General features: G+C 38.9%; 2 protein-coding genes across 3 annotated transcripts; one reads left to right on the top strand and one right to left on the bottom strand.

The window, feature by feature from the left end:
* The first annotated feature begins 1,577 nt into the window (after positions 1 to 1,577).
* On the top strand, positions 1,578 to 6,718 carry FAM162B (family with sequence similarity 162 member B). Its single transcript, XM_055809687.1, has 4 exons — positions 1,578 to 1,734; positions 2,106 to 2,217; positions 5,200 to 5,308; positions 5,542 to 6,718. The coding sequence occupies exons 1-4, from the start codon at positions 1,617 to 1,619 to the stop codon at positions 5,638 to 5,640; spliced, it is 438 nt and encodes a 145-aa protein (XP_055665662.1). The 5' UTR covers positions 1,578 to 1,616; the 3' UTR covers positions 5,641 to 6,718.
* KPNA5 (karyopherin subunit alpha 5) lies at positions 6,089 to 27,758 on the bottom strand. 2 transcript variants are annotated; one of them, XM_027795770.2, is made up of 14 exons: positions 27,600 to 27,758; positions 25,288 to 25,421; positions 22,852 to 22,953; positions 22,670 to 22,769; positions 21,782 to 21,876; positions 21,023 to 21,154; positions 19,987 to 20,075; positions 18,713 to 18,812; positions 16,892 to 17,055; positions 15,716 to 15,794; positions 14,610 to 14,735; positions 13,375 to 13,502; positions 11,540 to 11,718; positions 6,089 to 9,823 (listed from the first exon to the last, which is right to left on the bottom strand). In XM_027795770.2, exons 1-14 carry the CDS (start codon positions 27,601 to 27,603, stop codon positions 9,636 to 9,638), a joined length of 1,620 nt encoding a protein of 539 aa, XP_027651571.1. In that variant the 5' UTR covers positions 27,604 to 27,758; the 3' UTR covers positions 6,089 to 9,635. The 2 variants fall into 2 exon arrangements, with proteins under 2 accessions (XP_027651571.1, XP_013159738.1); XM_013304284.3 differs by lacking the exon at positions 27,600 to 27,758 and adding an exon at positions 24,522 to 24,635 and having other exon boundaries at positions 25,288 to 25,425.
* Positions 27,759 to 27,832: the final 74 nt, after the last annotated feature.

Here is a 27,832-nt window from a genome sequence, read left to right as displayed (position 1 = left end):
AACGACTCTGAATGTGCGGGTTACGGCAGGACTAGCAACTCACAGCCACCTCTGGGACGCTGCTTGTAACGAATGATGCTGAGCAGCCCAGCCCAGATGTCCTGACCCTTTCTACCCTTCCCAGCTGTGTCTCCAGAGACAAGGAGCTCTGTCAGACACCATGCCGCTCGCTTGGAGCAGGAAGAAGGCAAAGGGGCTACAGGCAGGCTACAACCCCGTGTCACCCTGCAGGTCTTGGCTGCCGGCGTGTCTTCATCTCCCCCACAACATTTTGAAGCTGGGCAGAGCCACTTGGGGGGTGTGAGGGGGTGTGTGGGGTGTGTGCGTGGGGTGTGTGGGGGTGTGTGCGCATACTCTTTCTTTTTGTTATTTTTAGAAGGACATGAGAAACCTGGTATAGGACTTTGATTTGAGGAGCTGGGTTCTTCTGTTTAGGGAATGGCTCATTTGCAAATAGAAATTTCGTTCTGAAATAGAATGTGGGAAGATTAATTTAATTTAATTTTTTTCAGTTGGTAGGAATGGCTTTGATGTTTTATCAATAATAAGGACATTTTGTTATATTAAAGATTTTGGAATGGAAACTGTACATGTGTGAATAAGAAAACATCAACATGGGACTTACTGAAAAGAAAGTGCTTTTTTGAATAACTTTCCAGGGTGAAATGTTGTCCAAATGGCATTTTTAAAGAAGTATTATTATTGAGGATGCTAGAACTCACTTGGCCGACAAATTGTTTTATTTCCTCTACTCAACAATTTGCTTGTGGATAAAGCTCTTACCTCTGGCTCTGCTCCTGACAGCTGCTAACTGGAGGTTCAAGACTCCTTATTCGCGCTGCCACGCTGAGCGCAGGGCTTCAGCCGCTGCCGGGGGTGACCCATCCCCGGGGAGCGGGTCCCTCCCGTCCATCCGCAGGCTCTCCGGCGCTGGGGGCGGGTGTCCCACCTGGCACGGCCTGTGCCCCGACACCTCTGCGGGGACACCGTGCTCGCTGCCACCGGCATCGTGAGCACACGGGCTGTTGCTTACTGAGTATGTATTCCGGGCTGACTTCTCTGAATATTTTCTTTCCAAGGATATGTTGGTATCGAATTTTTAATTATATTTTTTTTTTAGTAACGGTTTGCTCTGAGCAGGACGTGAAAGGAAAAAAAAAAAAAAAAGTTTTTCGGTTGAAGTAAACCGAAAAGCGCGTGACGAGATTCAGTGCGTTTGCACCTTCAGAGACAGCGATGCGGGCGGGCAGGTGTTGGGGGACTGGAGCCCCCCTTGCCCTGAGAGCGGAGCTGAGCCACCGCGCTGCTCTGGAACCCAGTTCCCACCCGGGCGTTTGACGTTCCAACGCCAGCGCCGCCCCCGGGCGCGGTGGGTGCGCTGGCGGCTTCCAGGAGGACGGCACCCCGGCCGGCGCCGGAGCGGCTGAGGGGCTCGGCGGGGCGGGGCGTGGGGCGGCTGAGGGGCGGGGCTTGGCGGGGCGGGGCCGGGCGTGGCTGAGGGGCTCGGCGGGCGCGGCTGAGGGGCGGGCGCGGCTGAGGGGCGGGGGCGGGCCGGGCCGGGCTAGGCCGGGGCTGGGGCCGCTCCCGCCGCCGCAGAGGCTCCAGCCGCTCCCGGAATGCTGCCGGTACGCCTCCGCCCGGGGCGGCTGCTGCCCGCCGCGCCGCTCCGCCTGCCCGCGCCGCGGGGAGCCGCCGCCGGCGGGGAGCCCGCCCGGAGCCCGAGCATCCCCCGTGGTAAGGGGCGCTGCCCGCCGCGCCGGGGAGCGGGGCTGGGGGCCGGGGGGGGGCGGCTCCACCGCGCCGGCAGCGCCCTGGGGCTGGCCGGGGCGAGCGGCGGGCGGGCGGGCGGCTCGGGGTCGCGGCGGCGCTGCGCTGCTGGGCTGGGTACCGCACCCGCACCGGCGGGGCAGCTGAACGGCGCCCGCAGAGCCGCTCGTTGCGTACGGGGTGTTCAGGAGACCGCGCGGGGGTAACGGCGTGCCGGGGGCCGGGAAGTTTAATCCCCGAGTCCCTCTTCCCAGGACCAGGCCGGGCAGGGGGGTTTAGCGCACATCTTTCCTTCTCAGTGCGTGGTTTGACGAAGTGGTTTTATCCTCACCTTTAAGCTGAGCAGGCTCACAAGGTGGTTGCAAGTTACAAACCGTCGAAGTTTGACAAAAAAATCCTCCTCTGGACTGGCCGGTTCAAGACAGAAGAAGAGATTCCGCTGCGGATCCCGTAAGTGCGCTGCTCTGTCCGAGGGGAACTGGAGCTGAAGGGGAAGCAGTGCCGTGACCCTCATCTAAAGCTTTTCCACAGAGGTTGAACCAGTCGGTTTTTCAACGCTGAAAACTTGGAAACAAATTAGAGGGCAAAAGAATTTCCTGTCCTGGTTAGAGGTTAAGATGAAAAAATGTTCCTTACTGGAGTCCCCAGAGCCTGGGGTTAAGAGCTGGATCCATCTGAGCAGATAGCCTCCGTTACATTTATGTACTCGCTTGTTTATTTTGCTTATTCCTAATGTGCGATCAGAGAAAAGGATGTTATAGTTAAATAATATTTTCTGTTTATAGCTCCCATAAACAGTTCTAAGGGAGCTGTCACTGAATGACTACAGGCGGTAAATTATGATTTATTAGAGAATCTGAGGAAAAAAAGAGAGATTATGAGAAATGTTCCCCACCAAGGAAAACGGAGTACTTGACAGAGCCTCTCATTCTTGTTAACGCACTGGACGAGGTGACCTTTGAAGGTCCCGTCCCACCCAAACCGTGCCAATTCTGTGGTTCTCTGACTCCCTGAAAGTTAGCATACCCCAGGGGAGTCAGTCACTGAGCACATGAAACTCCTCTAATACCAGCTGCTGCTTTTTTCTTAGGATGTTAGCCAGCATGTCTCTCCAGGACACTTTTTTATCATCGCAGTATGTCCCTGCCTTGGGTGGTATGTTGAGCATAAGCAGCGTGCAGAGCCGTGTCAAGCAACAGGTACATCCTCTGCCTGTTGCTGTTGGTTCCTGATGGTTCCACTGGTGTTTGCTGAGCCAGACAGTGACTTTCTAAACGGTTCAGCCTCTCTTGTGCTGCCTGACCATTTTCCGCTACAGAAAGGTTCAGGCAGGTCTCAGAAGCTCTAAAAGCTATTGGAGTCGTCAGGAAGTGTTTATAAAGACACACACATTTGCCAGTCCATACACACACAGAAATCGCTCATTTCTGTGTGGTAACTGGCCTGGCAAGTCAGTGTCACCACTTTGTGCTTTCTGGGTGAGCGAAGTCTTCTTAAAATGCAAGTTCATATATGGTAATTATAATTGTTATGTTACTAGAAGTTAATTGTGAGGCATTGAAGCTGAACACTGTCATTGCTTTATTAAAAAAAATAATAATGCAAGATATTAACTGTGAACACAATCCAGCTGCTGAAGGCAGTCAAAATCTGCAATCTTTATTCGAGGTTGGGTTGTTGTGGGTGGGTGGGTGGGTGGCTGGTTTGTTTTAGAACAGCTGTTACTGACTTCAGCAGAGGTTTACCCGGAGTCTTGCTTAAGGGTTGAGTAGCAAAGGCCCTAATGTGCAATTAGGGAAGAACATAATCAGGTCTGTTTTCCTTAAAGCAGAGGCAGAAAGCAGGGAGAAAGTGAAACTCTTCTGAAGCAGATTTTCAATTAGTGCACTGTGAAATATAATTAGGTTAATAAAGCAGACTAATAACACTTACGGTTTTGCTTTTGTTGCTACAAATGGATTAGTGGATTAATGATTTTATGTGCTAGTCTGATGTGTGGTTTGTTCTAAAGATTATTTTTACCTTTGTACAAAACAAAAGCAGTTACTTAGAACGGCAGCCAGCGTCAGCCATCGGCCAGGAACATGGCACACACACGTGCTTGTGCGTGCCTTGGCAGGGAGGGGGGTAGATGTGGCATAGCCATTCGTACGGCTTGCCCTCTTCTGTTGCGTTAAGCCTTAGAGAGAAGCACTGCGGCCCTCAGCCTTGGAACAGGTTGCACAGGCAGAACTTCCAGTATGAACTCCAGCTCTGCCCCATCCCACTGCACATCCTCTTCAAAGTAAAGCTAAAGGTTTTTTGGAGGAAAGATTGTTACAAGATCTTTACTCCCCACATAAAATCAATTCTTTCTGCAACTATCCTTTTTACATAATATATAAACCCCCATAATTCTATATGATGTATATTATGTATCTTAGGAATATGTATCTTTATCCATATAAAGCATTCCCGTGTGACGTATGAAAGGAAAATAGTGCACAGCCACCATTACAATGAACATCTTTAAAACTGTACTCCCAAGTATAACATCTGACTCAGAAAAAGACCTAGCTGGAAGTTTTGAGACTGTTTTAGTGATACAGAGATTCCCTGTACAGCTGGTTGTCGGGTGTGCAGCCTGCTCAGACCACGGGAGGGCAGGAAAGGGAGCTGTACCAACGCGCCTTGCTGGGCTGTACAACGCCTCTCTCGCAGCAGCTACTGCCAACCGCAGGGCAGAAGTTTTCATTGCTTTTGCATTGGATGACCAGCAGAAAAAAATCGCATAGATTGTTCCAGTTTAGGTGTGTGTTCCTGTAATAGTAAGAAAGCCAACATGAGCTGCCCACTTCAAATAAAGCTGTTGCTTTTCCAGAGAACTGAAAGTTTGAACTCACAGCAGTACAAACTGTTGTAATCACCTATCCAAATATATACGAAGTCCCTAGCCTACATTACACAAGGCACCATCTAAACAGGTTAGATATGACAGTAATTGATTTCAAAACTTAATTTTGAATAAAAGGAACTCACTTTCATCACATCTGGTTGACACCACATACACTTCTCCATCTGTTTAAATAGGTAACACCCCCCCCCCCTTAATTTTCACAATTTAAATAAAGCTTAAGGTATGATTTCTGGTGTATTTACCCCAAGTATTTAAATGCTAATATTTACTGCATGAGCAATTACTGTATTTTGTTCAGCTTAAAAAAAATAATCAGCTTCAATCCATTGGATGTTGCTTTTCCACTGCAAATGGATTAGGGTCAGGAAATACAAAGTTCTTGGGTGGTACATAACCAGTCATAGCAAGCTGAAGACGCTTGTTTTAGAAGCCAATTCTATTTTTAATTTTTCAATTGTGATGTTATGTCTACAATGCTTTGACAAAGAGGTACCTCACAGTTTTGTAATGATTCAATTCAATAACTTTCATTGCAGGCCAGAGATGCTAGACAGGGCAAGAAACAAAGCTCGAGTTAAAGCTTGTTACATCATGATCGGACTCTCAATTGTTGCTTGTTTTGCAGTGATCGCCTCAGCTAAAAAGGTGAGTAGTGCCAGCTATTCATCAGGGGGCATGCTTAAAAATGATGGAAAGCTGCAAAAAGTAGCCAAACCTGACCAGCAGCAACTTAGACCTACCCTAGTGCCAGCTAACTGATGTGCCTGTCACCCCTGATGTTAGTAGGTACCAGCTGTTCCCAACACCAGGTAGCTTTCCCTGAGGTGCATCGTTACTTTTGCCACGCTGCTCATTAAGTAGGTGTTTTACTTCCGCAGGCCGCTGCACGTCATGAGTCCTTAACGAGCTGGAACTTAGCAAAGAAGGCCAAGTGGCGGGAGGAGGCTGCACTAGCAGCAGAGTCGAAGACAAAGTAACTTCATACAAAATGCCGAATGTCCTTGTTAAGAGCAAAATTAACCGCGAGCGATTCATGAATCTCACCAATAAATGGACAAGCATAGTATACATACCAGAGCCAATAAGGGTAGTTATAGGATCACAAAAAGAAGTGGGCAGTCTATGAGAGAGATATTTGATATACTGGTTGCATATAATTAAAATGAGTTAAGAGTGTTTTGCATTTAATTAAAAGCAGCAACTAATTTCCAAGGAGATGAGGTAGTTACCCAAGAACATCAGGTATGTTTGGTTAGTTATTTACAAAACGTTTAAGGCCAGAGTTCTCTGGTGACAGTGCAGTCCTACGGTGCACAAATCAGCCACTTTGAATTCATTTGCCTCAGTGCTGTATTCAAAATGGCATTTGCGTTTTCTCATTTAGGAAGCCACACTTATGAAACCAGTAAATAAATACAATAAACATCTGTAAAATAGGTTTTATTGGTTTCTGTATGGTATTTTGAGACTTAACATTCCGTAATATTGCATACTATTCATATGTGTTCTGTTACAGTAATAGGCCTTTGGCCTAGATTTAAAGATGCACTATTACTATCTGAAATTAATACAGGTAATTTAGTTTCCACACATTATATGAAGATATTGTGCCATAAGTAACTGAAATTTCCCATTCCAGATTTCAGTGAACTCTTTGAAGTCACAGTTAAACTTCACATATCAATTGGCAGACCTATTACAAAATGCCTCAGTTGTACAATTTGAGAAATTTACACCAACTGAGAACTAACTGTGGAGGAAAGACAATAGTGCATCTTTTCTATTTTTTATTTTTTTTTAAAGACAGACCCGACAAATATTTTCCAGTTGCAAACTTGTTCTATAGCTAACTTATTTCTGTGCCAACATTATTACTATTGTCTGATTGCTGCTAGCAACAGCGTTTAAAGCAAATACTAGAAAATTAAAAAGCTGTATGAACCAGTCCTCAGATAAAAGTGCAACGATGAAAAAATCAGATATGATTCAGTGTATCGAGTAGGGAACTAAAAAAAAAAAAAAAAATCAGTCTTATTTATACTCTGCATAGTTGCATAGATTAGCTAGTTAGAATTCACATTTAAGCAGAACAAATGGTACCCTTTTAACTGAAACCAAACCCCTGTATTTTTAAACAGACTTTGTAATTGATGGGGCACTTCAGATTCCATATAAAATACCAAACTTAAATATTTCCTTCTCGCAATTAGTTGGGGTTTTTTTTCCTCCACAGATTGGTTTCATCTGTTTAGGCAACATCATCATATTCATGCCTCTACCTGCAAATGACACCACAGAGCTGACCCTGAGTCATCATCTCTGGTTTTATATTGCTCATTTATGTGCTTTTAGCAAAGTGTGGTGTAAACCCAGTGATAAAATAGGAGAGGCCATGCTGCACACTCATTCCTTTAAAGAAGAAATTTCAGTGATTTTTTTTTAACAATTTTAGGGTAAACCAGATGTTGAGTTTAAATAATGATTTTCATTAGCCAAAGTCCATCAATTTTAGTTCCCTTTTAAACCATTACGATTAAATGTATCAGAGGCATGAAATAGTTTATCTAAATGCGTAAAGTGCAGTCACTAACCGTTCACACATATAGAATAATATAGCCACACAACTGAAGACATTCTTTCAAAGCAAATACACTTGGTGTCCCTCTTTTCTTCATTTTCAAGTCCTTTTAATCAAGATGTTTATAGTTCAGATTTGGTTTAAATTGAGAGGCTTATAAATGCAGTTTTTACAGGGTTCTCCAAACAAAAAGCAGGCACAGCTGGTTATGTTATCAAAACAAGATTGTTAGAAACAATGGAATACCCTGTTACCTGAATAATTTTCTTACATTAGAAGAACACTGAAATTCAGCGTTTACTAGTAATCCTGGTAGTTTTTCATGATTGTTACCCTGTACTTTGAACAGATGAAAGGGGGGAAAGGGGGAGGGGGGCCAGGAAAGAAGGAAGGGCAGCATAATATGAAAACCTAAAACTATGAGAGTAAAAAGGGCACAAATACAATCATCTAAAATTATATGAAAATTTGGCAGCTGTACTCAGTATTATCACACTATTCAAAACTGTTGTATGCTGTACAAATCTAGGTTTAAAGTGTCATTTACTAAAATATCTCACTATTTGGAGTTCATATAGTAACAGCACTCCTATGTACACTGCTTACGCTTCTATCTTCCACTAAAAAGACTTCAAAAAGAGGTTTCTTCCCTCCCAGGTACATCTTAGCCAAATCTGACCATTAGTCTTAGAAAATCCACTTCTAAGTCCCACATTCAATTACAATAGTATATATTGCTGTAACATCGAAGTGAAACATCTTAGAATCTTAACTTGCATGTAAAAAAAATTTAAATATCAAATGGTACTGTAAATGATACCACCTTTAACGTGTATTTTTCAGTGCATTAAAATATTGTTTAGTGACAAGCACAGTGCCATGGGATAAGTAATTTGAAGTTTAAATTGCAGCTTTTTATGAAGCATGAAATGCTGTCGTATGTCAAGGATTCCACTTAACCCAGGAGTCTGATGTTAATACATTAATTACAGGTATTAAAAAATAATCATACTTCAGAGTTAACCCAAAGTATTCATTTCTCCAAATGAGATATACTACCAATACACCAGAAACACTACTTATATGCAAGTTGAAGCAGAGCATACATTTTTCTGTATTCAAAAGTGTTAAAGTAAATATCACAATTCTATTTCTTTTAGTGTTTAACAGCAAACACTGTATATTGTAGAGCCTAAATATTTAGATGACAATGAATTCTAGTTAGTTTTGGTGTCCCACATACTTAATGATATTTACAGTACAACAAACTTCTCCTTCAACTACAAAGGAGTGATTCACTATTCATTCTTCACTGCAGTATTTTTACTGTCTTACCAAAAGAAAAGAGTTGGTTAACTTAAAAAGAATAATTCAAGTGACAATAGCATATTTGGTCAAAAAAATAACACCTAATGTCTTAACTTTTAAGAAGCTACTGTACTAGAAAGGCAAACATTGCCATGTTTCTCAAACTGAAGTGGCGTTACCACATTTTGACAGGAGACAGCTGTAAACCATCTGCTTTGGGATCTGTGCAAATCATCATCTCTGCCATTCATAGTCACAGCATTCCTGTGGTAACTACAGCAACTGCTTCCACTGCAAAGTACTGTATTTGTGGCTGACTTTTAATACTGTTTAGCAGCTTTAATTACAAGAGCCAACATCAAATGACCAGCAAGCTCTCTGATTCCAATTTGAAAACCTCTGAAATAATCCTCTTCCCACAAAATCCAGAAAAAGCTTTTTCATATATTCAATATTATATTAGGTAATTAGCATTATATATGTATATCTATTAGGTCTTTAAATACATTTTATAAATAAATTCCAACAGTGTGTTGTAAAGTAAGTAATGCATAAAGTTTCACAATTTAAATAAATATTTTTCACATTCCAATTCAGCTTCTTACAAGCTCATCTTTATTTCATGCCTTAGTTCTGAAGCAATGTTTTTGCTTCAATACAAGAGGTAGATTTGATAGAGACTGGGCAAGTCAAGCCTACTGCCAAAATGCAACTGTCATAACTGTATTGCTGATATGCAGTTTGAGACTACATGAAAAATTCAGAACCACTACCTAAAATCCTATGAAGACTTAGCTTAACACTTCTTGTTAAATCACATTTAATGCTTTACTGTAGACAGGGTTACTCACAGTTGTTTCTGTACATAAGAGATAATGAAAAACACAAATACAAAACAAAGAACGGTTGTATCTAACACAATATATAAAAGTGCATGAGCTGCTTCTTCATCTATTTCTGCAAAACATACTCAACTTTTCCTCTAACTTTGGCCATAAAGAAAAGACCTCTGGGAACAAAAACCCAAAAACCCAACCCCAAACCCTACAAGCCTTTACTTTTTGTAATTGTCTTCACTTCAGTAGTTTACAGCTGAAACCCCTCCATTGGAGCCTCCTGCTGTTGAAACACAAACTGCTGCTGACTTTCATCCACCTGAGGTGCAATACTGGAGTCCTCTTCTTCAACACCAAAGTAATGTTCTATGAGTTCAAAAGCCTTTTGGTAGATCTCTTGGTTTTCATGTCTCTGAAGAAATTCAATTTTATCAAGTCCTAAATTCAAAACAAAACATTTTCAAAATCCAGTTGCTTAAATGAATGAGGAATTCAAAAGAAACAGCTTATAGTATAGCTCACAGCATAATGGAAATTCTTAAATAAAAAAATGCAATTCCAAATCGTCTCAATTAACTTGGTATCATTGACTCTTTATTTCCTAACTCATGTATTTCTAGTCTTTATTTTCTGCAGCATTTTCTGTCATCCAAATGAATTTTAACACTATGCTAAAAAAATTACCATTTAAACTAAGGAGAAGGAAGAGGCTGCAGCATCTACAAAGAAATACACCATCCCTACAAAGAAATTGAATCTGTAAAGAATTAGCATAGAACTATTTGCTATAGTGATTTACAATATCCTCATTTCTTTTCTTTTACTCTTTGAGTCTTCCCCAACTCTAAATTCTATCCCCTATTATCGAGTCGTCACTGGGCACAGTCTGGTATCTTTTTTTCAAATTTAATGTATCTTGCCAAAGCCTTATCATTTGAAAGCTAGAGGACATAATCCTGCCAGCAGAACAGAGGTTAAGTGCTTGGCGGTCAGTTAGGCCGATTCAAAACTCTTTTAAAGACAATTCAGTTTTTACTTAAATTGGATTAGGAAGAGGTCATACAAACCCTTCTGGTGACTACAGAGGCCAAAGCAACGAGGGTGATATAATTAGCTGTTTCCCCTACTTGAACTTACACTCTACCACTTCAACAGTCTATGCTTAACTGGTAAAGGAAAGAACAGAACCTCGACATTCAATAGTTGAAATTATAAACAGACTCAAAATCTGGAATAGAGTAAGTTCCATTGAAGTAGTCAGTACTTACTCCTCTTACACGTTACGACTGCAAAGTAAGTTCTCCAAGTATGCACTTGATTTTATAAATAAAACTGTAACATGGAATTCAGATTTAAAGGCTACTTTACAGAGAAGTTAGTATCGTCTAATCAGATATGTGGTCAACTAGAACTGTTATTAGCAATTTCTGAAACACCAATGTCTACCAATTTTGTTTTCTCAGAGCTACAAAGACAACCTTCCAGAAATAATGCTAGTTTCATTATACGCCAGTTTTAACATTGTTAAACCAAAATCATCTAGTCATGAAATCCCAGTCAATTTAGTTTTGATACTATGCCTTTAAAATGGGGTTTAATTTTGATTAATGAGGAAAAACAGAACAAAATACTCCCACAAATTCAGTAAAACTTATTTGATTTTTGTGAGGTGAAGCTGATTCTGCTAATACCGATATTAACTACGCTAAAAAGTGATCCAATTTTGGGAATAAGTAAAACAAACTCTGATCTCTCATCCCTATTGGTAATGACACTGCACCAGACAGGACTATGTATTAAAGTAATAAAAATGTATTTAGGAGTGTCTGATAAACTTAATGCAAATCATTGCTCCAACAGACTAGGATATCTGTATGTTAAGTATTTCTGAAAATGTTTCTCTAGACAGACACTCCATGAACTGACCACAGACACACATCCACAGGTTTTCTGCATTTAACTTTTTCCACCATGTTACATTACTTACTTGACAACGCTTTAATGTTCACTTATGCTTGAAGTCATTCTTATATTAAACTTACCTACTTATATAAAACTTACCTACAAATTTCAAAATGGTTCACAATGGTTTTGTTTTTACAGCCTGAAATAGGGAAGTTCAGGTATGTAGTTTTACAAGAAGTAATTTCTTACCATATGCTTCCTCTATAAGGGCACAATAAGGATTAATGCCCATTCCGTTTTGCTTAGACTCTTGTTCTCCAAGACGCAGAATATTTTCGAGTCCATTTAAAGCCACCTGTACTATTTTTGAATCCATCACAGTCAGGAGGTCACAAAGAGGCTTGGTACAACCTAGTGCTACCAAATACCTTTATAACAGCAGAAAAAAAAAAAGGGGGGGGGGGGGCGTGGAAAAGGACTGATAAGCCAGCACATTTACAGTGACACGCCAGTTTATCACTATCAGTCTTTAATTTTGCTTAAAAAACTGGCTGAAACAAAAAAACCAACAATCTAAACCATGCAACAACACTAAGATAAGCTTAGTCTGAAACTGAATAAATACTCTAATTCATCCTAATGAGAAAATTTAATGTGCATATTCCTAACTGCTGTGTGGAATTTGTAGTCTTTTCAACACCTTTTCACTTAGGATCTTCAGATGGGTGTAATGGAATGTAAGAAAAATAGTTTTAGCTGTAAGTTCTTTTCTCAAACATTTGACATTTTGTAGTAGCAAAAATACTGAATAAACACGAGACAGATAAGAACACCGGACACTACTTTGTACTAATGTAGTCCACAACAGCAGTCCATTAAGATAGTAGCATTACCTACTATAAAAAGGACATAATTGTAAATGTAAAAAAATACTGGGATTCTCAGTAACCTATTCCTTTTTCCAATTCTACACAAAATTGTGTATGAACTTTTCCAAGTCAGAACCTGTGTTCTTGTTTCTAGTGTATAAGTAAAATGAAGACAGTAATGTGTGCCTGCATCAAAAGGTTGCTTAAATATCATTTATTTAGTGGTTTTAAATTATCTTGCAGTTACACAGTAGTACCTTTAGAACGTTAAAAGGGCTAGAACTTCATGACGCAGGTAACAGATCTGTATTTTGTGTTTTATGGTATTACACACACATTTCCTACTTGAAGACCCTGAATTAAAATTCACTTAATATATGCTAAATTTTAAGATGTTACATTATGCAAACAAGCAAAATAACGGCAAAAAAACCCAACAAACTTTCCTTACCTCTGATAACACTCAGTGGTTATAAGGAAACCAGAAACGTTTACATTTGAAATAAATAAGCATGCACTTACTGCAACAGATCTCCCAAATGCACTGGAAGGGTTATCACATCACTTTCAGTTCTGGCTTCCAAATAATACACCGTCATTTATAAATCCATTTATCAACTACTGATTCAAACTGATTGCTATGCTGATGATACTCAGAGATACTGTAGAGCATCATATTCTAGTCATTCAAGTCCAATCTTTGCAGCAGGTAAATAGCTGCTGACTGAAATTTTAATCAAACTCAATTTGCTAGATATCCTCTTTAAAATTTTTTAAAAAATAATAGGGAGTTTAAAATACACAAAGAAACCACTGAAGTTCCTGAAGTCTCTCCACAAAGATACAATCCCTTTACACACACATTCTAAACAACTCTCCCAAAGTTTTCCATTCTCCAACACTGAAACTGCTCATCAACTGTTTCAATCATGTTTGAGCGCATACCATCAACTCTGGAAGATAACCCTGTGAAAGCTGTAGGTGTAACACCACTGAAACAAAGCCGTATTGGTCAATTTATTATCAAGTCTACTGCATATATTTTACTCATTTTTTTGAGTTTCTACATGTTTAGTCCCTGTACAGACAGAGTTTCAAGGAATTACAGTTGTGTTTAGGATTTGGTTGCTATGTTTGTCAAGATTCAAATGCAGAAATAAAAATGCCTTAGAGAAGGTGCTTAGGCAGAGAAAATAGTAACATATATAAATTTACCTGATCTGTTCAGGGGTTCCTCCTGATGTTGCATTAGTTATGGCCCATGCTGCTTCTTTTCTGGTGCGAAATTCAGCTTTTTGAAGAATTTCAATCAATATTGGAAAAATATTGGCATCTATAACAGCCTAAGAGATTAAATTGTAACATTTAATGATAAAGATTTATTACATGCAAAGTACATTAATACCCTTCGCTACATAAGTCAGGGATGCCTGTTGGTATCAAAGCAAACAATGCTTTGTTAGAAGGCACCACACAAACTAGAAACACTGAACTGAAATTCAGAACCATTCCAACACTGCACTGCAACAGCTATCAGAGTATCATCTTTTTTGATTTCTCTGTCTCTGGTGGACAGAACACTGCTTACTGGATAGGTCCATTTAAAAACCATGACGTGAGCACTATATCCGATTTCTGAACTCAGATCAAACCTCATAACAAAATTTCACTTTGTCCATTTTATTCAGGTTTACAGTCTCCATAGAAAGACTAAGACTACATTACATATGTTTCAGGGTGATTTTTTTTTTTTTTTTCTCCTCAGTCAGAGATTAACATGGAACTTCTTGATGTAATTTAAAATATGTACTCTGATTCAGAATTCTCATTTTTATTGACCAGAACCTTTTTTCAGTTAACTCCAGACACCTGGAGCAATAGTCAGGTTTTAGTAGTTTCCACGAGAATACGACTCAGTATTGATGACATTATGCAGGCTTTTTACCCAAGCGACATGTTCAACGTTTCCAAACAGTAGAATTGTCCACTTTTTACTGGGCTAATTTATGCAAATTTTTTGTTTCAACTTTAAAAAAAAGGAAAAGTTGCTTATTACTTTACCATGTACATTACAATGCAGAACAAAATTAAAGGGAATGCGCCAGTAGATGATGCTCCCACAGGGAAAAATTACAACTACTGATATCAGATCCAAGAGAAGTATCCTTTACTTGTTTTACAAGCATCAACCAAATCCCTCTGGGAAAATTTAACCAGTTTCTCTAGTACAAATCATGACAGCTATTTTTAAGTATTATTTTATGAATTTATAATAATTTTCCACAATTCAGAAGAAAACATTTAAATTAGTCCTAACTGTCTATAATTTTACCTAAAACAAGTGATTTAGAGTCAGTGTAGTATTTACATATTTCTCCTTGCGAAGGAAAATAAAGTGAACTAGTAAAATGAGAATAAAATCAACCAAGTAACCAATATACTGGCTTTACCTGTATCTGAGCTCTGTTTCCTGCAGTAATATTAGAAACAGTCCAGCACGCTTCTTTTCGAATAGATTCCTTGGGACTACTAAGCAAGTGCAAGAGACAGGGTAACGCAGAGCAGTTTAGAATCACCTAAAATAATTTGAGAATTGAAAACTGAGTTGTACAATATACATAAGATATATATATAGGCTTGTGCAGTATATATATATATTTTAAAACACTTTTACAGATGACTTCAAAAGAAGTTTTTGCAACACATTTATATTATACAGAGTATCATAGATAACATTTTGCAAAGCTAAAGTGTTCAACGTTGTAGTGTGTGAATAGACAATCCAACAACTTGAAAGAATCTGCCCTCAATTAAGTTCAGACTAGAAGACTGACAACCACAAGACTAAATAAGGCTGCTTAAACCTAGAATATGAGTAACTAAGAATAACGGAGAACTGCAAATTTAATTTGTATAGTTATTAATTCATTTGTTTTTTAAAAGATAGATGTTTTCTATATAATTCCTTAGCAAAATCCTCTCCTAGAGCTCACAACTAAAAATTCTGTGATTAACTTATTTCCTTGTTTTCCCTTTACACTAGTTCTGTCAGCCTTTGAGAGACCATTTTCTTTAAAGCAGGACCTATCTTAGTATTTTCTGCAATGCATCAAACTCAACTCCACTGCCCAAAATTGAAAAACGAATTTTTAGAACAAACTGCATCAGTAAGAGTATCAAACACAAATTCATGGACAAATCAAGTATAACTGTTGCTTACAAGTGAAAAATTTGACTGCATTTGAAGACTTTAAAAAGGGAACAATAATAAATAATTGAATCTCAACTAAGGAGAAAAAAAACCAATAGGGAAGCAACAGCCAAAGCGGCATATAGGAATGAAACAATCCACTATATACAGTATTGTAAAAAAAAGTTTATTCATGCAGTAATTTAACGTTTAAAATAGCAGCCTAAACTGTCAAATTAACAATATAGATTTGTACAGAGCCTCTTTCACTGACGTACACAGATACCTGTACTAGACAGGTTTTTTGTCACTATTTTTACAAAATTCTGTCCTGCCAGACCATTTTTCTTAAATCATCTATCTTACCTGTGTTTGGATATCGTCTCCGGTAACAATATTGCCAACTGCTCTTAATGCAGGGGATACCACCTTGTAATCATTGTGCCTGGAGACAAATATTAAATCACTTTATATTACCCAGTGTTAAAAGTATAATTTTGCATTTTCAGTGAACAATGGTTTACTTCAGGTGCTAAATTTATAGTGATAGAACACATGTAATCACTTCTTACACTTTCCCCCTATTTAGCCAAATTCACCAACTGCAAGCCCACAACTGAACTGCAGATTCAAGGAAAGGGCATCTCTATGGAACAACTCAACTTAAAGCAACCTATCTGTCCAGCAGATTAATTTCACCCAGCTCAAGTATTATTGAATACAATACTGGAACCTGCATCATTCAACAGCTACAGAAACAAAAGGGGCATTATTAGCTGTATACTAAAACTTAGCCCATCTTTGTAAGTCAACTTTTCCCTTTTCCAAGTCAATAACCCTAGAAACCAGTACATGAAGCCCACACTCCCATATACAACTGTCTGAGCTGTGGGAGTAGGAAATTACTCAGTCATCCTAAAGCTTCTACAGGAGAAAAAGCACCCTCACCCTCTGACAGCTATAAAAATGAGCTTTAAGAGCAAACTGTGCTGAGCTGTCAGAGCTGGGAACTACTATTCCTGACCTACTCTGCAGTCTCCATGTGAACACAGGGATTTAGTCTCCCTTTCTAGGAAAATAACGAACCATAAACCAAATATACTGGAACAGTTCAAAAGTGGCACAAGCCTGCCTCTGGACTCTGTGAGTCCAAGAACTGTCTGTATTGCGACCACATCTCCTAGAAAGGTAAGAAAACAAAATACAACAGTGAGAAAAAAAAAAAAAAAAAAAAAGTTGAGGAATTAATTTGCAAGTCAAGCTTTGTTTTCAGTCTTCACCTTCTATTCCTCCATGTATATAAATCCTACACTCAGTTTTAAAGACTATAAAGGAATACTTTGGAGAAAACTTTTTTTCACTGTCAATCTCAAGAAAAATTTCAGGAGCCAAGCAACCTAGCAAGCAACTTAAAGTTCTAGACAGAGTTCACGTTTATCACTTCTCGAAAAATACATTCACACTTCAGGTGAGAAGAAACAACTCCATTTGAATTCATTAACAATACAGTTAAGACATTTATTTGGTGACAACCAGACTTACATAAGCAGCTCTACTAATCTTCGACATACTCCAGAATCAATAACAGCTTGAATTTTATCATTGGGACCATCTGAAAGGTAAGAGAGGGCCCAGCAAGCATCTGCTAATACATCCGGGTCACTGCTAAACAACAGTCTTGATAAAACATTTAAGCAAGGAGCAACCTAGGTTAAGAAAAAAATATTGCATAAAATTAGGTATTTTGTATTTTTCAAGTTTCAGAGAACATTCTGCAAAGGCATGAAGGTGTGAAACTACTTACTGTCAAAGCACATGACCTCATTAACGAATCAGGACCTAGGTGGAACACTTTCTGATTAAACTAGCAATTCAAGCTGGAAAATTGGATAAATCCTGATTCATAGCCTATTTATTTAGAGACAATATATTGTTCAGCCTAATCAAAAAACATTTGCTTTTACAGGTAACCACAGGATCAGGAATTAGTGATTTTTTTTTTTTAATCACGTGGGGAACAGAATTTCAAAGTAATAACATTTTTTTATATTGCTGTCCTTGTAGGAGTACTGGAGGTGATTTGTAATAACCAATTTACAACTGCTTTACCACAAAGAAACTCAAGAGTAATTCACAGAGGATTCAGTGTTAACTGAACCAAAACAAGCAATGTCTGACTTCAGTTCTCAGTGCAACTGTAGTGCCTAGTCTTAATCTCATACAAGTTCCAAACAGAGCCAACTTGACCACCTTAACACCACTTGGAACCTGACAGGTTTCAGCTGTACAGCTTGGGAATTTCATATTCTTTGTAGAACCTAATTCTTTATCTTACATCAGTTATGCAGTTCAGCCTCCCTTATGTGTCCAACTGGTGCTACTGTAAAGGGCAAAGAGCAAAGGACTAGTAGCCGTCTACAGAGCATTCTTTTCCACTGAAGTGCTTAAGCAGGAAGAAACCTTGGGTTTTTTACTGCCAGAACAAAACACTACTGAAGGACAGAAGGATGTAACTTAAGCAAAGCAACTGAGGTGATCAATTAATTGACATCAGAAATTAATATATTTCATTAATATATTTTCATTATCATCTTTATCATCAATATCTTTTCATTAATATCTCTCCAAGAATTATTAAGTAGCAATGACAGTAATTAACACCTCATGAGGTAATTTTCAAGACATGTACATCCTCTCCAAATTATCTGTAATCATCACTTAACCTCAGCCTCTTCTACCAGAACATCCAATGTTCAGTTCTTTTAATTTTTTAATGTCATTAACCTTATCAGAAATTCATTTCATATTGGAAGTAAGGAGCTAATATTCCTACTAGCCACTACAGTCTTCCTGTCTTTGCAACCACATACTGGAGAGAGGAGGAAGGGAAGGCATACAAGCAGATCACCTCTGTCACCATAGTCTGATTTAACTGCATCTGATGGAACAGAAAACTCAAAATTTTGTTCCTGCAGCATGCACTCATAAGCATAATAAACAAGTAAAATTTTAAAAAAACTTCAATCAGAACTCACATGCTCCAAAACAGATCTAGAGAAAATACAGCCCCAAGGAATTTAGTGCTGAATGCATTATTTCTGTTATTTCATACTAGTGAATGACTATTTGCATCTAACTACAATTTCAAGTTTTTAAGTAATTTAATTTTATTGCTGATAGGTGTCAAAGTAGATGATGTTTTGCAGATACAACAGATGGACAAGATTACAAGGACTGTGTGGTTACATTAAAAAGATAAAATTGAGTCTATCTCCAGATTCAAGGATTCTGTGTGTTATAACATATTACAAACGTAAATCATCTTCAGCTTTCTGATTGCAGAAAATGAATACTTTATTATACCTTACTGAAGTCTGGAGGCGGGTTCTTTCCTCTACAGAGATTTGAGAGAGCCCAGACTGCATTTCTAGTTGTTGTAAGACGATTTGAATTTGTTAACAGTCTGCCAGAGAGACAACAATAATAAACCCAATCATTTCTTATTGAAAAGCTAAGTCTTTTTATGTCTATTATTACCAAGAGTACCTCAAATCAGGAAAAGAAACCATATTATTTGGCACTAATTTCAGTTTATTTCTCTTCATAGCTTACATGCAGCAAATTTTTCTTAGAATGAACTGAATCCGAATGGATGATTTTGCACGGGCATCTCATTCCCAAATCGAGCATACGCATATAAAATAAACCATTGCTCATGTGAAAAGATCATTCAACCAATCTTTTTTGAGGGTCTTCAGAGGGGGCTAGGAGATGCAACCCTCCCTTGAATTAATATTGATGCTTTCATTCAGAGAATGCAATTAATAAAAATATTGCATAAAAAGTTAGAACTTAAAAGACCATCTAAAAAAGTTAACATTTTACTGGTTTTCTGAATAGAATGCAAAAGATTCAACACCTGAGAAATCAGGTTCACTTTCAGATACATACCAAAACATCTAAACCTGTTAATTCTTTAAATCCCTGAGGAAAGTAATCACACTCTCCTCTTCTTATTTTAAATCTATTTTACAAATTATTTAAAGCATTTTAAGCAATAATAAATTGAAGAATTTTTCTTATTTTTTTCTGCGATGAAACTACCTTATCTGCCATTTTAAGCATATAGTAAATGCCGGAATGATATTCCTAGTAAAGTGAAATCTTCTGGTGGAACACAACTCATGTAACAACTACTTTTCCAGCTCATCTCAACAAGCAAATGGATAGGTAGCAAGACCAGAGCCTGGAGTTACTGGACAAAGGTGAAGAAACCAGCCTATTCCCCAGCAAGTTGGAATCACACAAATTCAAGTGTGAAATACGTAATCTCTTCCACTCTCTATATCCAGAACTCTGACAACACTAGAGTTCTGCACAACACAGAAATTTCATACCTGTAAAATAACACCTCTCCCCTTTTGCAAACATTGGAAAGATGCCAGTCATGGACTAATTAAAGACATACATGATGCTTAGGTACTCCAAGATGTTAGATTCATAGCAATGTAATACAAAAACTAGAAACATCATCAATTTAGCAAAAAATCTTACATTCTTTTCAAGTAAATTTTAGGTTGAAGTTTAGCTATATATACCTGTGCACTACAATTATAGTATTAATTTACAATACTTACTCCAAGAGGGGTGGTAATATTCCACAGTTTAAAACAAAGTCTCTGCATTCTGCATTATCACCAGCAATGTTACCAAGAGCCCACACTGCCTTAAAAAGCAAAGCATCCAAGTGAATTTATACATGCTTGCAAATCAACTTTTACAGATCATCTATACATTTTTACAGCAAATATTCCAGAATAAAAAAAGTGTTATCATTCCAAATATAAAATTTCAGAAGACTACTGATTTCTATACTGCACTCAAAGTCAATTACCTACGCTTGAACACCAGATTTTCAAGGAAAGAAAAACTTTTTATTATGAAAGTATGTTTATTCGTGTGGTTTACAATTAAAAAAAAAGACACACACACTTTTCAACATTTATGTTTGCTCACTATGTGTAATAGACTAAAGAGAACTGGCTCAAAGTTGCAAACAATGTATAAGGAATAAAAAAGTAAAATCATGAACTTTCACTGTACAAACTTCGAAACATGCTAAATAAAAGCCAGTAAATCACAGCCTCTCTTAAACATCTTTTTTGTTTATCATTCAAAAAACAAACAAAAAAAATCCCCTCTCTTAAAAAAAAAAAAACCCTCTCAAAACCAAACCAAAAAACCTGAAGTTTAGGAAAATTTTAATGAAGACTGTAACACAGTAAGATGGAAGAGCAGAAGGATAAAGGAAATAAAACTGCAAGTTAACTTCGGGGGGGAAAAAAAATCCATATTGTCTTCTACTGTATTACTTCTATTATGGTGTTTTAGACCCTGTCCACCTGTAAATGCCACAATGGAAATAGGGTGCTTTCTTGAAATTGCTCAGTAACAGGAAATAAGAAACAGGTTCGAAGACACCTGAAACAATCGGGGGGGAGGAATACCCTGAAGGTAAAAGGTAAATTTTTATCTTCCTGAAGTCAGATCAATTGGCTTATACACAAATGGGGCTCAAAGCCTCTCTAGCCACCCCACCTCCCTGCCCCTCCAAAACATTCAGAAATTAATAATTAATTTTTAGTAGTTATAAAACACCCCAAGAAAAGTTACCTGTTCCTGTACGTCTTCATGTTCTGAACTAAGCAACTTAATAAAAATTGGAACAGCTCCAGTTTCAATTACAACTTTGGTGTGTAGAAACGTTCCCGATGCTATGTTTGTCAAAGCCCAAGCTGCTTCAAACTGTTGAGGAGCACAGAGACTGTGTTAAACCACTCAACAGTAAAAATTAAATTCATGAAAAGCAGTTTGAAATGAGAGTTGCAGAGGTTGCTTTTACCACTTCTTTCCACTGAAATGCAATTATTTATATTATTGTACTTTCTATACAATAAAATAATTGGCATTGACAAAATCTCTATTTAATAAGACCCTTCTGTATCTAAATTATTTTTAGGTTTTAGCTTGCCACACGAATTTTTTTACTTTCCAAGACTTCAACTGAAAAGTATACTTAAAACAAATAGAACAGATTTTGCTCACACATCAGTGCCAATAATCTTAATATACCACCCTGGAAACCCTCTTGAGCACATTCTGCTTTCAAGACCTAAGTATTTGACCAGCTGAATACAGGACCCTAAAGACTACTATGAAATTCACAAGATTCAAGTCACAATTTCAGCAGCAATCACTGACATATTCGAAAACTAAAATATACAGCTTAGGTGATTAAAAATAATTAAATTTGGTTATTAAAAAAAAAACCAACAAAACAAAAAAAAAAAAAACCCCACTCATTTTACAAAGCTCTTTTGGGGAGGTTTCTAATCCCACCCCAAACCCCCAACGAGTACCAGCCAAACTCACTTGCAGAGTGTAATTCTCATTCCTCTCTAGAAATTTCACGAATCTCTGTACTACTCCTGGTTTTTGTATGACTTCATCTATAGGTGGATTAGGCTCTACGGAATAAAAACAAACATATGTGTGTAGGTCTAACAAAAAAGACCAATTAAATTACTTTTTCAGTATGACACAAAATATTAATATGATTCTCTGGTCAACACAATTTTTAGCATTCAGTTATTTTAATCTCAAATGAAGGAGCTAAACTTTTGACTTTAGAAGACTGAAGGATCATCTCTGTGAAGTGCAACGACTTAGTAAACACCATATTATGTGTAATAATAGTAACACATACTACTATCCATGGGCATGTTAGTAACACATCACAAAACATTGTTTCCTTGGTTAGTAGCTCAGGGCAGTGGAAGAGAATTAGGATTAGATACTATTTTAAATGATCAAGCATACCTTTACCTATCATACTATAAAAATACTAGCATTAATTTAAGACTGCATGCCTTACAGTCTCAACAAAACCAAGTTACAACTGTTCTTTGGCAGCCATTTAATTTTTCTCCCCCCAATTACAGGATGAGAATCAGAATTGAATCACTGCAACAAGTATGATAAGTAATGTTAGTGTGCAGTTAGTTACAGCCCTGGACACTGCAATCAAAATAGCCTTGCTTTTGTTACTTTGTCCAAAAGACTTAACATTAGAATAATGAAGCTTTCTGTATTTAGTCATTAGGTTGGAAGAGATTTGGCACAGTTTCTCTACAAAGAGAAATTTCAGCAAGCTCTACTTTAAAGTAAAACAGAACTAATGGTTAACTGCCTCTATGACTAAAATTCATAATAACAACACAGAAGGAATGAAAAAAAAATAATCAGGCAATGGTTATGTACCTTTAGATAACAATTTTCTGAATTTCTGAGTTGCTGTGAGCTGCTGATCGGGATCATCTGAGAAAATCATCTGTACCATATCTACTGTAATAACTTCTTCCTAAAAATGAAAGGAGGATTTCTTATATCTAGTACTATGCACATTAACAGATAATATTCTAACCACACTCTAAAGTAATTACCTCTGGAATAGGTACAGTAGAGCTGACATCAGGATCCTGAATTGGACTTTCTACCATAGATTCTTCATTTCCTGGGAGAGAAACGTTTCGGCGTTTAAACAGCTAAACAAAGAAGAAATTTTTGGGAGACATTAGAACTTATCATAGAGTGGGTACCTATGACAAACACTTCAAGAAATGCTTTCACCAATACTAGTCAAAGTATTTCAAATACTCACCTTCCTACTCATCCATGTAAATGGAATTCTATATCTAAGTTTAAAGAACATAAAGGAGAAAAACAATACTATGTCCATATCTTATAACTGCACTGCAATACTTCAGAGAGACACTTAAAAAATGAAGTGGTTTTTTTTAAATAGCAAAGAACCATACATTTTTGCACATGTAAGAAAAATAAGACACAGATCTTTTTACTTTTAGCCTCTTACCCTCATGATTAGTTAGCATTTACTTTGAAGGAGGAAATAGTATTCTACAAACTACTTTCTCCTGGTTTAGTTTATAGGCTAAAATCATCAACACAGTTTATGTTTCAGCACACAATATTCCTCCCTTCAAGAGAGGGTCTATGTACTTTCTTTGCATGACAACTGAACAGCACCTATATTTCATGTACAGTTGCAGAAAGATTAAAACAGAAACATTATTTTAATACAGCTGGAGAAAAAAATAGCGTAGCTTCAAGGTGAACTTTTTGAATTATGTAACATTAAATATTCCCCATGTCCAAAAATTGATTTACAATTGACTGCACGTACTGCCTATGCTTAAAATACATATCTGCACTGTAATATTTAATAAGCTATGTTTAATGAGCACCTCTTCATTTTCTGGCATTCAAGCAAAACATTCATATTAGGCTGTTTTCTTCTAGAAACCAAATCTAAATTTTCATTTTTAATCCAGTACTACACTTACAACTACCGTAATTAATAATTCTAAAAATATTTTATTGGTATCTCTAGAAATTAATGTTAGAATCTCAGTCCATGGACTAAGATTTCACCTGTAAGCATAATAATGAAACCTCTTATTAAATCCTGAAGGATTTGTTCTGTAGGTGTCTACAGACACCTAGATTTCTGTGATTGTATATGCCCACACCTGCAGAGGCAACTCCATGTTCACATCCACCTATATTTCAAACAGGAACCTAAAACAAGGTATTCTCTCCCTTGCACTTCTGGATTGGGCACAATCCGGGACACAAAACAACTGCAGAATACTGGACATAAACAAGGTTTAATTCCATTTAAACCCACCAAGGAAAAAGAAACAACATTCCTCTTTTGGAAGACCATTCTTTCTAGCACTCAAAAAGGACAGAGAAGCTCTTGGTTGGAACGTATAAACTCTTATTGTTTAGCATCATGGCCTATATACCAGTTTCAATTTCTTCTGGAGCAAAAGCAGTCTCATCTCCCTGCATAAACTTGTTCTCTCCAATTCAAGAAGAGCTGAAAACCACCAGTCCAACAAATTAGGATCGAGGAGAATATAACAGTATTCTCATTGGTACAACAGTAAGCATGGGAAAGGAAACACTCATTATTTTCGTAATTTACCTAGGGAGTATTTACTACAAAGCACATAGAATTTTCAGCAGGAACTGCAATGCAGTTACCATTCAGAGGTAAATGCTCCAGTATTGTACTACTTACTCTTACCTCTCTGGCCCAACTAATTTACATTCTTTTTCCATGCAGTAGCACCACTTTCCCAGGAGAAGGGTAAGCATTCCCACCTCAGAGAAGGCTGTAGATCAGTGTCTGGGACACTCTCTAGGTTGTGGGAGACAAATTCAGCCACTTTAGACCAAGCAGGAAAAATAAACTACATTCCTTACCTTCCTGGCAAGAAACTATTAAACATTTTGGGAAAAGGAACTACCATAAACCATTAAATTACACAATGCTCTGTGTACTCTGATCAGTAAAAATTCAGTAACGACAACAGCAAATGTTACATATAACGGTTCAGGGATCAGAAGTTGGTAGCCACTTTAATAAGTTATCGTAGAAAAAGCTCTTGGGCAAGAGGAAATATGGCTTCACAGATGAAAGTAATCCTCTCCCCTCTAACAGACAACTTTGGCCCAAGCTCTGGAAGAGAATGCAATGTTTCTAATTCTTACTGGAAATATGGGTATCCTTTCAGCCCAGTCTTACATGTCTAAACCTAGTCTGAGGATTAAACTTAAGACGCAGGTCTCTCCTCTGAGTGCCTTTGTGACTCAAGGGGGCTTCTGTTCACTTTTTGCTTTTATGATCCTAATCAAGAGGTGCCTGGTGTTCCCCAACATTGCACAGAAAACAGATATTCAACCTGGCACTCTGGATTCTGCTCCACAGGAGTAGCCTGCTCAAGTGCTTTCATATATTTGAATTTAGCTTCACAAGCCCTTAACAGTTAACAGTTCACCAAGATACTTACCTGTTCTTCCCTTTTCTGTTTCCGAAGCTGAATTCCTTCCTCCTCTCTTCGTCTGCGCATTTCTTGGGGATTAAGTGCATTATTCTTGTAGCTTTTCATTCTGAAGTTATCTTTACCTGGGCTTGCCATGTTGTCTATTGAAAAAAAGAAAAATTACTCCAAAAGGCTAAACCCTGCAAGACAAACCTTCCACCTCTTGTATCATAGAAGTATCTACAGCAGCAGCTATATATTCCTGTAGCTGCTTGCAATACCCAGTTCATCAACAAAAATCTCTAAAATAAAAATCAGAGGAAAATATTTGCCTAGCTAGGTATTTCTTAATGGCAGATTAAACTACAGTTCATCTCAGGGATCAGATACTTCATGAAAGGTCATAAGCTACTGCAAAAAGAAATTATGGCTCTTATGAGCAAACTGAAAAACAAAAAACCTTATGATTCTAAATTTTGATTCTGTCAGCAAGTAAGGGAATTTGCTTCCTCCTTTTATAAAGAAAATATTACATGTGTTAAAAAATAAGGACAAATCCAAAAAGAAAATCTGCAGTAATTACTGTTTCATTTAATAACTTACTGCATTGTTTCTTTTTTTTTTGTAAAGATTATCCTGTGTTTCCTTCTAAACTGTATGCAGAAAAACAAATTAAGAATCAGTAGCATGCAGATAGTGTAAAATGGGAAAGGGTATACCTAACAAAATTATTGACTCATTCCAATTAACAGCTCTTTTGATGGATTAGACAATTAGAATCTGACTGTCATTTCAGGCATATCAGTTGTGAAAAAATAAAAGCGATAAAACATAATTCTGAAATGATCAAACTGACTGGAAAAGATTGTTAATAGTATGGCGATACTTTTTAAAGTTAGAACTGTAGTCTTCATCTGAGAACTAACTGTCAAAAATGTGATTTAAGACTCTACACAAACTCTCACTTGTCTGGAATTCTTCCACAACATGAAAACATCTCAACTACAGCTCTTGAGCTGTGCATAATTCTCTTATCAACTTTCATGCTGGGACAATTTTATTTTTGTATCAGTGGTAACAAGGTCTGCCGAGCAATAAACACAAGCTAGGAGAGGAAAACAGTTTGCAGACTTAGGCTGACATCAACAATACACTCTGAGGACTCAACAGCCTGTTTCACCCAAATACATTTGCTTCACAGGAAACTTAGTAACTACTGCCATCTCTGGACCACTATGCTAAGTGTGCCACTGTCCGAAGCAATTTTCTAGCAGCTGTCATTTAACTTCTGAGGTACAATTTAAGATCATTTTTCCAATAACACTACCGGCTTAACTAGTCCCAGAACATCATCACATCATCACTTCCTTAATCATTCATGCCTTGCTAGTTTAGTTGCACCAATAAAACTGTCAGGGCCAACAATGAACCAGAGAAGCGTGCACTCAAAGTATCCCAGTCAGGTCACCATCTCTATAAAGAGTTACAGAGGCTCAACTGGGAGGAAGCTGTCGTCAAAACCGTATTCAAAAAGGAAAGCTTATGAATTTATAGTTTCATTCACCCCACAAGGATTTTGGTATAAACACCGTAAGGGCAAAAAGACTGGCAGCCTCTGATCTATTCAGGCTTCATGAGTTGTGCATGAAGATCCAAGGAAGTCTGCACTTCTGCTCTGCAAAACTAAACTCGTTTTAACACTAAATCCCTCCACATCCTGCAGCTTGCCCACCTGTTGTGCCTAGACCTATCCCACTAAATGCTGCGTTTGTTGGGTTCCCCACCCCCACCCCCCGCGCACATAAGGCTCTCTAATCACCGCGCCTCGCTCTACCGCCGCCCCCTCCCCGGCTGGCACAGCCGGGGGACACCGGACGCTGCCGCACGCGTCGCCCCAGCCAAGAGCCGGACGCGGGGCCGGGTCAGAGCGCAAGTCCGCCGGGCGGCTGCCCGGCCAGCGGCCACCCGCCCCGGCCGCACAGTGGCGAGCGAACCTCTTCACCCACGTTCCTCAAAGAGGGGGTGGCAAATGCGCCTCCATCGGCAGCAGCGCAGGGAAGCGGGAAGACAGCAGCCCTCTGACTGAGGAAGCAGCGGAGAACAGCGCGGGAAGACCCCGTCCCAGCACCGACCACGGCGCCCGGTGGGGATCGAGGCGCCGTGTGCGGCAACGCCCCGCTGCTGCCCGCCGCCCCCGAGCTGCCAGGAGACCGGCCTGCGCCGGGGAGCCTTACGGCAAGGGGCACGGCGCCGCGCCGCACTCCGCCCCAGAGGAGGGTACAGCCCCTCCTCCTCCTCCCTCCCCTCCCCGCCAGCTCTCAGTGCTCTGTCGCTCTTACCCATCGAAGCGGAGACGCACGGCACCCACCGCCCTCCAAGCGAAAAAGCCCCGCTCCGCTTCGGAGCGCGGCAGCGGCAGCCGATCGCACTTCAAGATGGCGGACGCCGCCCCGCCGCGCGCCGCACTGGGTGGGGGGCGGGCCCCTCCGTTCCCAGCAGGCTCTGCGCGCGCGGTCACCCGCCCTCAGCAAGGAAACCACGCTTCCCAGCAGGCAGCGGGCGCGGGCAGGAT

This window comes from Falco peregrinus, chromosome 7 (assembly GCF_023634155.1).
Source record: "Falco peregrinus isolate bFalPer1 chromosome 7, bFalPer1.pri, whole genome shotgun sequence".
Lineage (NCBI taxonomy): Eukaryota > Metazoa > Chordata > Aves > Falconiformes > Falconidae > Falco > Falco peregrinus.
The sequence above is the reverse complement of the archived record's forward strand: the minus strand, read 5'-3'. Positions and strand labels throughout refer to the sequence as shown.